The sequence below is a fragment of the Pogoniulus pusillus genome, chromosome 34 (assembly GCF_015220805.1).
Source record: "Pogoniulus pusillus isolate bPogPus1 chromosome 34, bPogPus1.pri, whole genome shotgun sequence".
Taxonomy (NCBI): Eukaryota; Metazoa; Chordata; class Aves; order Piciformes; family Lybiidae; genus Pogoniulus; species Pogoniulus pusillus.
Genome location: NC_087297.1, coordinates 898,039 through 913,461, shown reverse-complemented (window position 1 = coordinate 913,461; position 15,423 = coordinate 898,039). Strand labels below are relative to the sequence as shown.

The 15,423-nt window shown below is 52.3% G+C and overlaps 1 protein-coding gene across 1 annotated transcript in view; it reads right to left on the bottom strand.

The window, feature by feature from the left end:
* Positions 1–15,423, bottom strand: part of GREB1L (GREB1 like retinoic acid receptor coactivator) — a 95,113-nt gene that overhangs the window by 21,693 nt on the left and 57,997 nt on the right. The window contains exons 24-30 of the mRNA XM_064170697.1: positions 10,589–10,744; positions 10,250–10,389; positions 6,852–7,013; positions 6,347–6,551; positions 4,770–4,935; positions 3,641–3,868; positions 846–987 (exon numbers count right to left, since the gene is read on the bottom strand). Of these exons, the coding sequence (XP_064026767.1) occupies positions 846–987; positions 3,641–3,868; positions 4,770–4,935; positions 6,347–6,551; positions 6,852–7,013; positions 10,250–10,389; positions 10,589–10,744 (1,199 nt within the window). The remainder of the gene's footprint in view (positions 1–845; positions 988–3,640; positions 3,869–4,769; positions 4,936–6,346; positions 6,552–6,851; positions 7,014–10,249; positions 10,390–10,588; positions 10,745–15,423) is intronic.

Here is a 15,423-nt window from a genome sequence, read left to right as displayed (position 1 = left end):
CTCAGCACAGCACACACGCAGTCAGCACAGCACACACGCACTCAGCACAGCACGCACTCAGCACAGCATGCACTCAGCACAGCATGCACTCAGCACAGCACACACGCACTCAGCACAGCACGCACTCAGCACACACGCACTCAGCACAGCACGCACTCAGCACACACGCACTCAGCACAGCACACACGCACTCAGCACAGCACACACGCACTCAGCACACACTCTGCACAGCACAGCACGCACTCAGCACACACTCAGCACAGCACGCACTCAGCACAGCACGTACTCAGCACAGCATGCACTCAGCACAGCATGCACTCAGCACAGCACACACGCACTCAGCACACACTCAGTACAGCACAGCACACACTCAGCACAGCACACACTCAGCACAGCATGCACTCAGCACAGCACACATGCACTCAGCACAGCACGCACTCAGCACAGCACGCACTCAGCACAGCATGCACTCAGCACAGCACACACGCACTCAGCACACACTCTGCACAGCACAGCACGCACTCAGCACACACTCAGCACAGCACGCACTCAGCACAGCACGTACTCAGCACAGCATGCACTCAGCACAGCATGCACTCAGCACAGCACACACGCACTCAGCACACACTCAGCACAGCACAGCACACACTCAGCACAGCACACACTCAGCACAGCATGCACTCAGCACAGCACACATGCACTCAGCACAGCACACACGCACTCAGCACAGCACACACTCAGCACAGCACACACGCACTCAGCACAGCACACACGCACTCAGCACGCACTCAGCACAGCACACACAGCACAGGACACAGCACACACTCAACAGAGCACACACTCACCATGATCTTTGGCTTAACAACAAAGTCCTTCTGCCCTCCGACCTGGATGTGCTTCTTCATGACGCTGAAGGCGTTGAAGCGGCAGACGAGCAGGCCGCTGCTGGTGGTGCGCAGGTTGAAGTCCACATCCTCGCAGAAGTACCTGGGCAGGAGGGAGGGAGGACTGCAGCTGCTGCGGGCCCCCTGTTCGGGCAAGCACCCAGCCTGCTGCTGCTGAGGTGCACTGCACCAGGCCCAGCAGGGCTGTTAGCAGCCCAGCTGCTGTGGTGCCCACAGCAACGCTCCCCCAGCGAGCTGCTGTTGTAGCAAGTGCCCTGTGGCCATCCTAAAGCCAAAGAAGCCATCACTCTGCAGGGCATCTGTGTGTGCCTCCCCCTGCTCTAGGCAGGGAGTCCCTGCCCATGGCAGCACTGGAACTAGATGACCTTTAAGGTCCCTTCCAACCCAGACCATGCCCTCTCGTGCTGGCATCAGCCATTTCCTGCCCACTCTTCGTCCTCTTTCTTTAATTACTTTTGTTTCTGTCTGCCTCAGAGGTGAGGAAGCTCTGCAGTGTCCAGCCTGTTTCTGTAAGACCCAGCTCTGGCTGACCTGCTTTTTGATGAACTGGAATCAGGGCATGAACGTGGCCTTGACAAGTACTTGGCTAAGGGAGACAAAGCAGCTGAGCAGTGACATTTTTCTTGTGCCCCAGACCATGGCTGGTTCCCATCTCAGCCTTCACCTACAGCAGGGCACACAGGAACATGTCCAGGTTTTGAAAGTGCTCTGAGAAGGAGGCTCCACAGCCTTTCCAGACAGCCTGCCCCAGAGCTCTGGCTCCCTCAGGGAAGAAGTTTCTCCTTAAGCTCAGGTCCAACCTCCTGTGTTCTAGTCTGCACCCACTGCCCCTTGTCCTGTCACTGGGCACCACTGGAAAGAGCCCAGCCCCATCCTCACGACCTCCATCCTTTAGCTCTTGCTGAGCACTGAGAAGCTCTTCTCCAGACTAAGGAGCCTCAGGGCTCTCAGTTTCTCTTCATCACAGTGATACTCCAGGCCCCTCAGCATCTTTGTGGCTCTTTCCAGTGCCTCTTGAACTGGGGACCCCAGAACTCCAGATGTGGCCTCATCAGGGCAGAGTAGAGGAGCAGGAGAACCTCCCTTGACCTTCTTAGTGCACCCCAGGAGACCCTTTGCTTTCTTGGCCACAAGGGCACTTTGCTGGCTCATGGGGAACTTGTCCACCAGCACTCCCAGGTCCTTCTCCCCAGAGCTGCTTCCCAGCACGTCCCCCCTCAGCTGGCCTGGGGCAGGAGGTTGTTTCTCCCCAGGGGCAGGACTCTACACTTGCCCTTGTTGAACTTGATGAGGTTCAGTTCTGCTCAGCTCTCCAGCCTGTCCAGGTCACTCTGGATGGCAGCACATCCTGAAGGGGTTGTCAGCCACTTCTCCCAGTTCTGTGGCATCAGCAGACTGGATGGGAGTCCATCCTGTCCCCTCATCCAGGTCACTGGTGACTATATTGAGCAAGGCTGGACCCAGTTCTGACCCCTGGAGAACACCTCTAGCCACAGGCCTCCAGCTAGAGCCCACATCTTTGATCACAGCCCTCTGTGCGCTGTGCTCCAGCCAGTCCTCAACCACCTCCCTGTCCACTCCCCCAACCCACAATTCCTGAACACACCTCTGAGGGTGTTATGGGAGACAGTGCCAAAAGCCTTTCCAAAGTCAGGGCAAGGCAACAGTCACTGCTCTCCCCTCACCTTCCCAGCTGGCCACACCAGCACAGAAGGCCATCAGAATGCTCATGCATGAGTTCCCCTTCATGGATCCATGCTGACTATTCCTGATAATATTCTATTTCCCATATGCTTAGAGATGACCTCCAGAACGAGCTGCTCCATCACCTTTCCAGGGGTCTGCCTGGTTCCTGCCCTCTCTGAAGGCTGCAGTGTCACTGGCTTTCCTCCAGCTCTCAGGCATCTCCTCTCTTCTCCATGACCATTCAAAAATGACAGAGTGGCTTAGCTATAACCTTAGCCAGCTCCTCCAGCACTCATGGGTGCAGCCCATCGAGGGCTCTGGAAGCCAGGCTAGGCCCTGGCATGCTCTCAAAGGATGCAATTCCTCACTCAAACATAAAGGATCCCTGAGAAGAGCCGCAGGAGAGCAGGGTGAGATGCGCATGGGCAGGAGCTGCCCTGCACTCACTCGGCAGGACCCGGACACTGCTTCGGTCCGTGATGAGGATGCGCAGCAAAGCCCCGTGAAGAGTGCTCTGTACAAAGGCTCCAGGGCGGAGAGGGGAGGAGGGGCATGAAGGGAAACAGTCAGCAGCTGTGTACTGATCTGTTCTTACTGAACCAGGGAGGATGGATGACTTCGGAGCAAACGCAAGGACCCCTTCCTCGCAGCTCGAGTGGCTCAGCCTCGCCTGCACTCATTCTTAGCCCTGCAATAGGCTCCTGCCGCTGGCAGAGGCTCTCTCAAGCTCCACACTCCTCCTGGAACTGAGGCACTTTCAGCTTCTTTCTTCTGTTTTCAGTCTCTTGGTTACTTTTTTCTTCTATGTTTCTTCTTTCTCCCCAGTCCTCTGTAGCCCTCCCTTGCCCTTGCCCCTGGGCCTGTCTCTCCCAGGTGTCTCTAAGTTTACTGTCATGCAGGATTCCATCAGAGGCAGCACCTATCACTGATTTTGTGACTGCTCTCATCAGCTCAGGCCTTTGTGTTTATCTTTACAGGAACCTAACTATGGGGGCAGGAGTCTCATCAAGCCAGGGTATTATTTTAGCACAGAAACGTGCAGTGCCTACCTGTTCAGGTCATATTGCACATTCTGGGTCAGGTCTATGTTGAGCAGTATAAAATCATGCACATGGCACCTGGAGAAGGGAGTCTTTGCTTTCCTGGTGTTCAGCTTGCTGTTCCACTTCTGCACACCCAGGATTGCATAATGAACAATTTTAGGGGTGGCTTCAATGTGCTGGAGGACACTCTTGAGGGACACATTCTTGTTGGAGCCCCCAGGCTCCAGGGACTGGCTGCAAAACACAATCATCCACAAGATCCAAACAGACCTGGGGTAACAGACACTGCACTTACTATCTGTGTGTAAGCAAGGCACCAAGAAATCCCAGTAACAACTGAGAGCCTCACTGCAGATGGTGTAAGAACTAAGACAGAAACACAGACTGAGCAATAGCAAACCAATCTCATCCCATCAATTCCATCGCTGCAGGAAGAGGAGTCTTAGCAGAGTAAGGGCTTACACAGTGTAGTAAGGTCTTACAAGACCTTGTATAAGACACTTTAGCAAAAGGACTGCCTTAGGCACTGTTTCTGGAAGGCTTTTTTCTTCTGTAATGGGCAACATAAATGCTGAGAAAGGCAAGAGCTGAATGCCTTTAGAAAGCTACAATTCCCATAATAATCTGTTGAGTCAAAATAAGTCAGGGAAGTGACACTGAAAAATCACCCAAAGAGTCACTAAAAGCAAGAATGGCTTAGGCAAGGAACAGGCACGAGGAGAGCTTTGGTGATGGTACTGACTGCAAGGGCAGAGCCAAGTGGAAGTGTCCAGCAGCAGGAGGTTGGATGTTGGTTGGTCAGCAAGAGAAATCTGCTGCCCTCCTGCTGCTCGGAGTGGAAGAGCTGGCTGGCTGCACTTCAGACAAGGCCCTGATGTCTGCATGCACAGCTCTGGGACAGCAGAGCGACAGCTGATAACAACCTGCTGGACACAGGCAGCTGCTATCACAGCACAGCCACTGCTGAAAGCTGCCTTTGCTTGGCAGCATTCTGTCGCCAGCAGCTCCCGCTGGCCAACCTGTCCTGTGTCTGCTCTGCCATCCTGTCAGCTGCCAGCGGGCAGGCTGCAAGTTGCAAGTGTGCTGCTGCCTGTGCTAGGTGAGTGCAGGCCCCCAGTGCTGGGTGGTTGCTGACCTGGACTGCTCGTGGATGCTGTGCATGTTCCACAGGACACAGGAGTCATCCATGACCACGATGAAGGGCCACACGCACTGCCGCTTCACTCCCAGCTCCTCCAGCCGGTTCCGCTCCAGCTCCAGGTTGTGGTAGGAGAGCTCCTTAATAAGAAACCTGGCAGCACCTGAGGAAAGCCCATAGAGAAGATGTACAGAGATCCTTACTGGCCTCCATCAAGCCTCTCCTGCCAGAAAAGGCTACAGGAACAGCTGCAGTCACCACCCTTTGTGAACTGAGCGCTCATAACGCTTTAAAGACCAACGAACTTGTCCCTTAGTCGGGGTGGGCAGATCCAAAGGGCAGACACCAAGCCTGGCCCTTTCCACAGACCCTGCACAAGGTGATTTTGTGGGCATGAATAAAGAACCCTGAACCAAGCAGAGGCTAAGATTCTAAACCTGAAGCTATTTAAAACCTCTTGCAGGCAAACCCCAGCACCCATGAAAATGAAGTCCATGAAATGAAGTTGGAGCTCCCAGTGTCCAGCTGCAGTTAATATTTAGCTTCAGCTGATTGAAGAAGTTGCATTTTGAAAAAGTCTTGGTCAAAATGTCTGGAATGAACATCCAGACAGCAGGGCTGAGTCAGATGAGTGAATCATAGGTTGGAAGGGACCTAGACTTGGTTGCTCAAGGCCTCATCCAACCTGGCCTTGAACACCTCCAGGGAGGAGGAATCCATAACCAGAATCTCACCACCCTCACACTGAAGAACTTTCTAAGTTCCAGTCTAACCCTGCCCTCCCTCAGCTTCAATTTCCCCTTGTCCTGTCTCTAGATACCCTCAGGAAAAGTTCCTCTGCAGCCTTCCTGGAGGACTTCAGTTATTGGCAGGCAGCTCTAAGGTCCCCCTGGACCCTTCTCCTCTGCAGGCTGCACACCCCCAGCTCCCTCAGCCTGTGCCCACAGCAGAGCAGCTCCAGCCCTTGGAGCATCTTTGTGGCCTCCTCTGCCCTCACTCCAGCAGCTCTGTGTCTTTCTGCTGGGGACAGCAGAGCTGGAGGCAGGACTGGAGGTGAGGTCTGAGCAGAGCAGAGCCAAGGGGCACAATCCCCTCTCCTGCCCTGCTGCCCACACTGCTCTGGCTGCAGCCAGCACACAGTTGCCTGTTGGGCTGCAGGAGGGCACTGCTGGCTCCTGGGATGCTGCTCAGCACCCAACACCCCTAAGGCCTTTTCTTTAGGGCTGCTCTCAACCCACTCTGCACCCAGCCTGGTTTTGTGCTCAAGTTTGGCCTGACCCATCTGCAGGCCCTTGCACTGTGACTTTTTGAACCTCATGCAGCTGGCACTGGCCTACTTGCCAAGCCTGTCAAGACCCTTCTGGATGGCACACAGCCTACCAAACATCTGCCATGCCACTGACAAGGCAGAGATTGATCCAAACATGCATTCCACATCCCTAGGCAGCCCTCACACCTCGGTGTATTTTGCACAGGGGTTGCTGCTGTTCCCAGAGCAGGACTGTGAGCAGCTGCTGTGCTGTGTGCCTCAGCACCACGATCCACACCTGCCAGCAATGCCCTGAGGCTCTTACCAACGCCAGCGTTGTTGAACATGCCTGGCAGGACCAGCATGATGTGGTTGGGCCAGTATTTACGGTAGAGGGGCATTTCATACTCCTTGACTACGAGCAGGTGAAGGTGGCTGATGCCTTCCATGGCGTGGTAGAGGTTCAAGAGGCCGTGCTCGTGGCGCCCGCTCGATGGAGTGAAGATAGGACTCTTGACTGCGTTCAGATTCTGCTGGAACAGGAGACAGTTTGGCAACACCAGCTAAACCCCACGTTACTCTCCATATGGACTTTGGTAAGGTGCTCTTTCTCCTGGAGTTCAGCTTTATTGACCACTGGAACACATAAGAGCTGGACCCCAGGAATGCAAGCCGGGTGACTGGTCTCAAAGAACTCCAGTTCTGAGGACAGTCAGGCAAGAAGTATGCAAAAGACTTTAGAAAACCCCAAGGACAGCAGAACCAGCCCAGCCCAGCACCATCCAGCTGCAGCTGCAGGCAGCCAGCAGGAGGGCAGCAGCAGCACAGACCTTGTCAGAAACCAGGGGCAGGCGCATGCTCTCCAGGTGCTTTCCCTGCTTGCTGAACACAAAGTGGCTCTCCTTGGACTTGGGGATTATAAAATGCAGTTGAACCTCTTCTCCAAGCATCGAGGATGAAAAGGTGAACGCATGCAGAGTGGAGTCAGAGATCTGCACACAGGAGAGAAGGAAAAAAGAACAAGATTTGCAAACAGGTAAAGCATCAGGACTAGATGGCAACCTGCTCTTGCAGTCAGTGCTGGAAGCCACCAGAGAAGAGCATCCAGAATATTCCCTCCTGAAGATAACTCTGTCACGTCCTCCTCCTCTAACATAAACCACATTACTTGGGCCTGTAACTGGCCCTGCTATTTAAAAGCAGCAGCTTTGTATACCAGCACTGATGCTTGCCCAGAGGGACTCTTCTGAAGATGGAAATTACTTAGAACCACAGAACATTAGAGGTTGGGAGGGACCCCCAGAGCTCATCCAGTCCAACCCCCTTGTCAGAGCAGGGTCACCCAGGGCAGGGCACACAGGAACACATCCAGAAGGGTCCTGAAAACCTCCAGAGAAGGAGATTCCACAGCCCCTCTGGACAGCCTGCTCCCTGGAGCACATACAGAAGAAGTTGATTTTTATTACCACTCCTTATGCTTGATGATAAGCAAGAAGAGGAGTGGAGGGAACAACAGATGTCCTTTGGGAGGACCTTCCCATGCCAAGGCACTTCATGCAGCATGGTGTTTCAGTCAGACCTGCTGGTGCTGCTGTCAGCACCCTCACACTGAAGTTTCTCCTCGTGTTGAGATGGGACCTCCTGGATTCCAGTTTGTATCCATTGCCTCTTGCCCTATCCCAGGACACCACTGAAGGGAGCCTGGCACCTTCTTGACACACACCCCTCAGATTTTTATAGACATTGCTCAGGTCTCCTCTCAGCCTTCTCTTCTCCAGGCTGGCCAGTGCAGGGCTCCCAGCCTTTCCTTGTCACACAGATGTTCCAGTCCCTTCAGCATCCTCACAGCCTCCACTGGACTCTCTCTAGCATATCCCCATCCCTCTTGACCTGGGGAGACTGGAACTGCACACAGCAAATGTGGTCTCACCAGGGCAGAGTAACGAGAGAGGAGGACCTCCCTTGACCTGCTGGCTGCACTCTGCTCAAGGAACACCATGAAACGATTTGCCCTCTCGGCCAGCAGGGCACACTGCTGTCTCCTGGAGAACTTACTGCCCTCCAGGACTCTCAGATCCTTCTCCATGAAGCTGCTGCTACTAGCAAACAGGCCATCCCCAAGGCTGTGTGCTCACCACTGCCATTCACACAGCTCAGCAGAGCAGGGCTGCAGCACTCTGGTTTTCTCCTGTGGCAGTGCTCCTCTCAGCAGCCTGCTAGCCCCAGCAGGGCACACCTGTACCCAGGCCACAGAGAATCAGCTGAGCTCAGCTTGCACAGCACTTCGCTGACCCGTGGGAGCTCCAGGTCTCTGATGCCAGCCCACAGCAGTATCTGTCTTACTACAAAGTCAAGTAATTTACTCTTAGCCTTTGAAATGAAACAGCCTAAGGAAAGGTGAAAGAAGATTTACTTAGGTTGTGTTAAAACATTTCACAATCTCTCTCCATGGTGGCTGCTATCCAGTGACTTCCTTTTAGGTGTGCAGTTTCTCTGAGTTCAGTTCTGGGCTCCCCAGCTCAAGTAGGACAAAGAGCTACTGGAGAGAGTCCAGCCCAGAGCCACTGAGATGCTGAGGGCACTGAACAGCTCTCATGGGAGCAGAGGCTGAGAGAGCTGGGGCTGGTTAGCCTGGAGAGGAGGAGGCTGAGGGGGATCTGAGCAATGCTTGCAAATAGCTAAAGGGGTGGGGGCAAGAGGATGGGGCCAGATTCTTGTCAGTGGTGCCCAGTGACAGGACAAAAGGCAATGGGCACAGACTTGACCACAGGAAGTTCCATCTAAACATGAAGAGGAACTTCTTTACTGTGAGGGTGGCAGAGCCTTGGAGCAGCCTGCCCAAAGAGGCTGTGGAGTCTCCACATCCTACCTAGATGTGCTCCTGTGTGCCCTGCCTTAGGTGACCCTGCTCTGGCAGGGGGATCGGACTGCATGATCTCTGCAGGTCCCTTCCAAGCCCCACCAGGCTGTGACTTTGACACACACAGCTCACCCTTGCACATACAGAAGTTGATTTTTATTACTGCTCCTTCTGCTTGATCACAAGCACAAAGAGGAGCAGAGGGAACAACAGACGTCCTTTGGGAGGACCTTCCAGTGCCAAGACACTTCATGCAGCATGGTGTTTCAGTCAGACCTGCTGGTGCTGCTGTCAGGTACTTGCACTGCACAGTGCCAGGCCAGTGTGTCAGAGCTCAGCAGCAAGCTGCTGGGGAAGATTAGCAGGCAAGGAGAGAGCAATTTGAGACAAGAAACTTCCAAGTAAACTGGTGATGGTGGCTAAGAAATACTGTCTAAGCTATTCACTGGGAAGACAGGTGCAACTTTGCTTTAAAGACAAGTTGAGCTAAACAGCTGAAATGGTCAGTCCTGCCCAGCGACTCCTAAGCGACTGCTGGGAAGCACACACAGCTACACACAACGGGAGGAAGAAGGAGGCCTTCCAGCCTCCCATCACAGGTGTAGACTGCTGGCATTCAGCTATATTACAGTCTTCTCTCATGAGACACTGCCAAACCTCTGGGCAAACTTTGGATGAGGCCACAAGTCACAACATCCAGCCTTGGTCAGAGGCAGCTGGAGAGCAGAAGTATCACAGTATCACAGTCTCACAGTATCACCAAGGTTGGAAGAGACCTCACAGATCATCAAGTCCAACCCTTTAGCACAGAGCTCAAGGCCAGACCATGGCACCAAGTGCCACGTCCAGTCCTGCCTTGAACAGCTCCAGGGATGGCGACTCCACCACCTCCCCGGGCAGCCCATTCCAGTGCCCAATGACTCTCTCAGGGAAGAACTTTCTCCTCACCTCCAGCCTAAATCTCCCCTGGCACAGCCTGAGGCTGTGACCTCTTGTTCTGGTGCTGGCCACCTGAGAGAAGAGAGCAACCTCCTCCTGGCCACAACCACCCTTCAGGTAGTTGTAGACAGCAATAAGGTCACCCCTGAGCCTCCTCTTCTCCAGGCTAACCAATCCCAGCTCCCTCAGCCTCTCCTCATAGGGCTGTGCTCGAGGCCTCTCACCAGCCTCGTCGCCCTTCTCTCATACAGAGGCCAGCAGACACAGTTTGAGAGGCTGTAGCTCAATGTCTCCCCTGAGAATGGAAGAATCCAACAATCCCATCTGAGGGAAGGTGAAAGCATGAGTCCTGGCACCAGAGTGAGTGGTGTGCCTGAAGAGACCACAGGAGAGTGAAGCATGCCCTTTCCCCTTGGCTCTGACACCCACCTGTGCAGCAGGAGTGATGTCCATGTACTGGTGGCACTGCTCACAGTGGTGGAAGGTGTTGTAAGCTGCATACTTAGTCAGCATCATGGACACAGTCTCCCTCTTCTTAGGTGCCTCTGGTTTTGATTCTTTGCTTGTTTCTGTGCACAGAGAAAAGAAGCAACAGAGACTCCGGGTGCTGGAAACCAGAGCCTGTGATGCCAGCACAGAACACATGGATGCTTGTTCCACATCATTTTGGAGAGGAAAGGGTCCTTGTGAACTCCTGTGTCCAGCCACACCAGGAAAAACTCATTCTTTGCAGGAAAGGATTCCCAAAGAGCTCTGCTTTTTACTTACCTTGTTTCACTCTTGAGAGTTGCTCTGTGTATACAGGACTTATAGCTCTGTACTTGGGGTCATGCACACTCAGGTCAAAAGCCATTTTGCTGAAGATCTCAATGTCTGGCCAGTGGTCATTGCTAGACTGAGTAACCTCACTGCTCTCTGCATGACCTGCAACAACACACTTCAGGTAAGCAGCAGCAGATACCCAGTGGTGTTCACATGATGCCTGCTGAATTACCACTGCACAGGAACTCACACAGGTGCACACACACAGGGACCTCTTTGAACATCTCCAATAGTGCCCAAACTGACACTAGAAGCTACTCAAAGCCACCCCAAAGAAATGGCAATTCCTTAGAAGCTGCATACAGGTGAAGGAGCTGCTAAGGTATCTTCCGCGCTGCTCATCAGGGTGCTGAGGCATAATTCACTCCGGGTTTAGCATAAAATGCTCAGCTGAATGGTCCTATCTGTGCAGAAGACACAGGTGTAGTCTGGAGCCTCTCTGTAGTGCAGTGAGGAGCACTGGGAAAACCAGAAGCCAAAGCACCCACAGGCAAAGCAAAGGCAAAGAGGCAGTACAAATGTCTGAACTAGCAGCAGGAGGCACATGGTAAAGGCAGGGAAAGACACACTCCAGTTGCAGAATGGGATGTGGCCAGCAAGGATCAACTGGAACTTTTCTGTATTGATCCAGCACATATAATTCTAAAGTAGAAAATCAAATGTAAGTAACAATGGCCAAGGAAAACAATCTGGGACTGAAGTTCGAGTAGGAGTCAGTTCAGTTTCTGAGGAGGCAGAAGAAAACACAAATGCAGGTGGGGAATTGAGGTTACTGCTGTGAGAAAAAGCAAATTCAGATGAAGTGAAGGTTGTGACTACAGACAAGCAGCTGCTCACCCATCTCACCATGGCTGATGCAAGAGGAGGTGTTGCAGAATGGCTAAAGGAAAATGGACATGACTTAGAGGTAGGCAAGCAGGATGAGTATATAGAACTAAATTAAGGCTGTGCTAGGCTACACGGAAACAAAGGCAGCATTGAAGAAACAAAGGCAGCATTTAATGTAACTAGCTAGGGAGGCACTGTCCTTGATGAGTCAGCAGACAACTCAAGCAGAGCAGAATCCAGCTAACTCTGAATGAGATAAGAAAGTAGGTTTGCTGCTTGCAGCTGCACGTAGCAAGTAGGTGCACCATGCAAATGGGGTATTTAGAGGTTCAGCCATTTAGCTTCTTACATGTATGCATATATTATCTGTAACACACATAAGCATGTGTCTGTCAAATAAAGTTGTCACTCGCTTTGATCCACATTGGACTGTGCGGTGTCCTTGCACAGTGAGTTCAGCCCTTCTCCGCCAGATCTGCCTCACCGCAAGGAGGTGTCCGTGAAGAAGAGTTGGACTTCCTGGCACTGCAGCTGCCAAGCAAGCAGTAATGAGAACATCCAACAAAACAAAAGCACCAGGAGGAAGGGGCTGCACCAAAGACAACAATGAGGAATGGAAAAACCTCACTAGTGAATGAAGTTTCATCTTCAATGCCAGCAAGTGAGAGCTAAAGTAAGCTTTGCCAAATGTCAAGCGGAGTAGACCTCAGAAAGGTGCATGAAAAGCAAACAATTTCCCTTGCTACATCATCCCAGCTCTATCTATTACATTTTTTGTTCTTATTTTGACAATTTCATTTTTAAGAGCATAAAAAGTTTCCTATAAGCTAAGATAGAATCAAAACTCTAAATGCTCAACACACACCTGAAAGAGAGAGAAAGAAGATTCTCCAGGCCTGTTTTCTGGAAGAGCAGGGATGTGGAATCAGGCAGGAGGCTGATTGAGACCACAAAAAATAATCCGGGGGTTGGAGCAGATCTGCTGTGGGGAGAGGCTCAGGGAGCTGGGGGTGTTCAGTCTGGAGAAGAGAAGGCTCCAAGGAGACCTAACAGCAGCCTGCCAGTGCCTGAAGGGGCTACAAGAAGGCTGCAGAGGGACTGTTCCCAAAGGCCTGCAGGGACAGGATGAGGGCAATGGCTTCAAATCAGAGCACAGCAGATTTAGATTGGATGTCAGGAACAAGTTCTGCACCATGAGGATACTGGAACACTGCAACAGGTTGCCCAGGGAAGTGGCTGAGGCCTCATCCCTGGAGATATTCAAGGTGAGGCTGGCCAGGGCTGTGGGCAACCTGCTCCAGTGGAGGATGTCCTTGCTGAGTGCAGGGGTTGGGCTGGAAGAGCTTGGGAGGCTCCTTCCAACCCAAACCATTCTGTGATTCTATACCAGTGCAGACAGTGCACACAGCATCACCATTCAAGAGGAGATGGGAGCAAGCTCTGGAGCACTGCGTCCTTTACTCTGACATTGGCAATACTAAAAACCTGGGGAGAGTGAAGGAAATACTTAAATATGCTGAAGTAAATGAAAAAGTGATAAAATGCAGCATGGGATAACTGAAGCAGCCCTGTGCTACTTTCATCACACAGCTGTGGTAGGTCTGTTCCTCTGACACAAAGAAACTCCTTCTGGAATAAAGGATTTAAGATGACACTATGAGACAAGATGTTTTTATATATCTATAGGAGGCAGCAGTGCCCAGGTGGGCAGCAGAGCCAAAGGCATCCTGGGCTGGCTCAGAAGCAGTGTGGGCAGCAGGACAAGGGAGATTCTTCTGCCCCTGTGCTCAGCACTGCTCAGGCCACCCCTGGAGTGCTGTGTCCAGTTCTGGGCCCCTCAATTCAAGAGAGATGTTGAGGTGCTGGAAGGTGCCCAGAGAAAGGCAGCAAGGCTGGGGAGGGGCCTGGAGCACAGCCCTGTGAGGAGAGGCTGAGGGAGCTGGGGGGGTGCAGCCTGCAGCAGAGGAGGCTCAGGGCAGAGCTCATTGCTGTCTGCAGCTGCCTGCAGGGAGGCTGTAACCAGGTGGGGTTGGGCTCTTCTCCCAAGCACCCAGCAACAGAAGAAGGGGACACAGCCTGAAGTTGTGCCAGGGCAGGTTCAGGCTGGATGTGAGGAGGAAGTTGTTGGCAGAGAGAGTGATTGGCATTGGAATGGGCTGCTCAGGGAGGTGGTGGAGTGGCTGTGGCTGGAGGTGTTGCAGCCAATCCTGGCTGGGGCACTTAGTGCCATGGTCTGGTTGGCTGGCCAGGGCTGGGTGCTAGGCTGGGCTGGATGAGCTTGGAGGTCTCTTCCAACCTGCTTGATTCTGTGCAGTAAAGTTAAAGCAAATGGAGGCAATGAAGGGTCTGTACATTGAAAAAGTCAATTAAAGAGAAGACAGCAACATCTAACACAGACATTAAGGCAGATGGAGGTTAGTATGAAATGGAAGGACCTGAAGGGGGACACACTGCTTAATATTTTCACTGTCAATTCCAAAAACGTTAGCTTCAGTTTGCTGGTGGCAGACTGAAAGAGTCATTGTCTCTATGGACAAGGAGTAGAAGATCATCCAGAAAGAATTCAACACCCTCAAAAACTTTAACAACAGGACGTGGGTGATATTTAACAGAAAAAAGCCCTAAGAAGAGTCACAGAATCACAGAATGTTAGAGGTTGGAAGGGAGCTCCAGAGATGATTCAGTACAAGCCCCCTGCCAAAGCAGCATCACCCAGGGTAGGTCACACAGGAATGCATCCAGGTGGCTTTGGAAAGTCTCCAGAGGAGGCTCCACAACCTCTCTGGGCAGCCTGCTCCAAGGCTTTGCCACCCTCACTGTACAGAAATTTCTCCTCATATTGAGCTGAAACCTTCTCTGTTCCAGTTTGGAGCCCTTGCTCCTTGGCTTACTGCTGTGGACCACCAAAAAGAGCTTGGCCCCAGCCACTTGACCCCCACCCCTCAGATACCTGTAGACATTGATGAGACCCATTCTCAGCCTTCTCTTCTCCAGACTAAACAGCTCCAGGGCTCTCAGTCTCTCTTCATAGGACTCTACATAGTCCTATGTACAATGAGCACTTCTGCAGCAGGCTGGGAGCACCTCAGCTGGAAATCAGTACAAGCTACATCCCAGTGCCAGTGAAACAGGAGAATGGAAAAGGCAAACCAAAGCTCAGTACGAAGCTTCACCAGTCCTGCATGGAGCTTTCCATGGGGCATGGGAATGCTGGAGCTGCTCCAGCTCCCAGGGAGCAGCACACTCAGCCCTGGTCACCAGGAAGACAAACTAGAAACAGATGTGCAGCTAAGAGCTACCAATGCAATGGGAGGATCAGGAGCCAGTCATTTGTGAGGGTCCTGTAGGAAGAGCCTGGCTGCCTAGATGCACTCTGAGAGAGGGTAAGATTGCTGCCTGACTGCATCACAGAAGCAAACATTGGACAGAAAAGATATTTTAATGCACATTACTATTTCCCTTGGTCCCAGAGAGAACATTTATAAACAGGACAGGAACATTTTTGGTTTGGAGAATAAAATGGTGTCTTCAGTAATCAGCCTGGAGAAGCACTCCAGCAGAAACAAAACCATCCCAACAGAAACCCCAGCCAAAGCCAGCTTGCCCTTATGGAGCTCCATGTGGTCCTAGCAGAGGTGGCACACAGTGCTGCGATGGCAGAAGGCCAGACAACACCACACAGAGCTTCTCTTACAGTTTGATACTTCATCCTGAGCTTCTGGAGTAGCCTAGGTGAAATGATGTGAGAATAACACCCCCAAAGCTCCAAATCAAAGTAAAATCCATTGGTTTTCGTTTAATAGCACTTTCAGAGCAGAAATACAGATCAGTCCTTCCCAAGGTGTGACAACTACATTTTCAGAGTGCCCGGTCAGTGCTCATGGGGTTTATGCACCACAGAGTTATCTTCAGAACCAAACCACAGAGTTATGTAAAGAACACCCTGGAGAGGA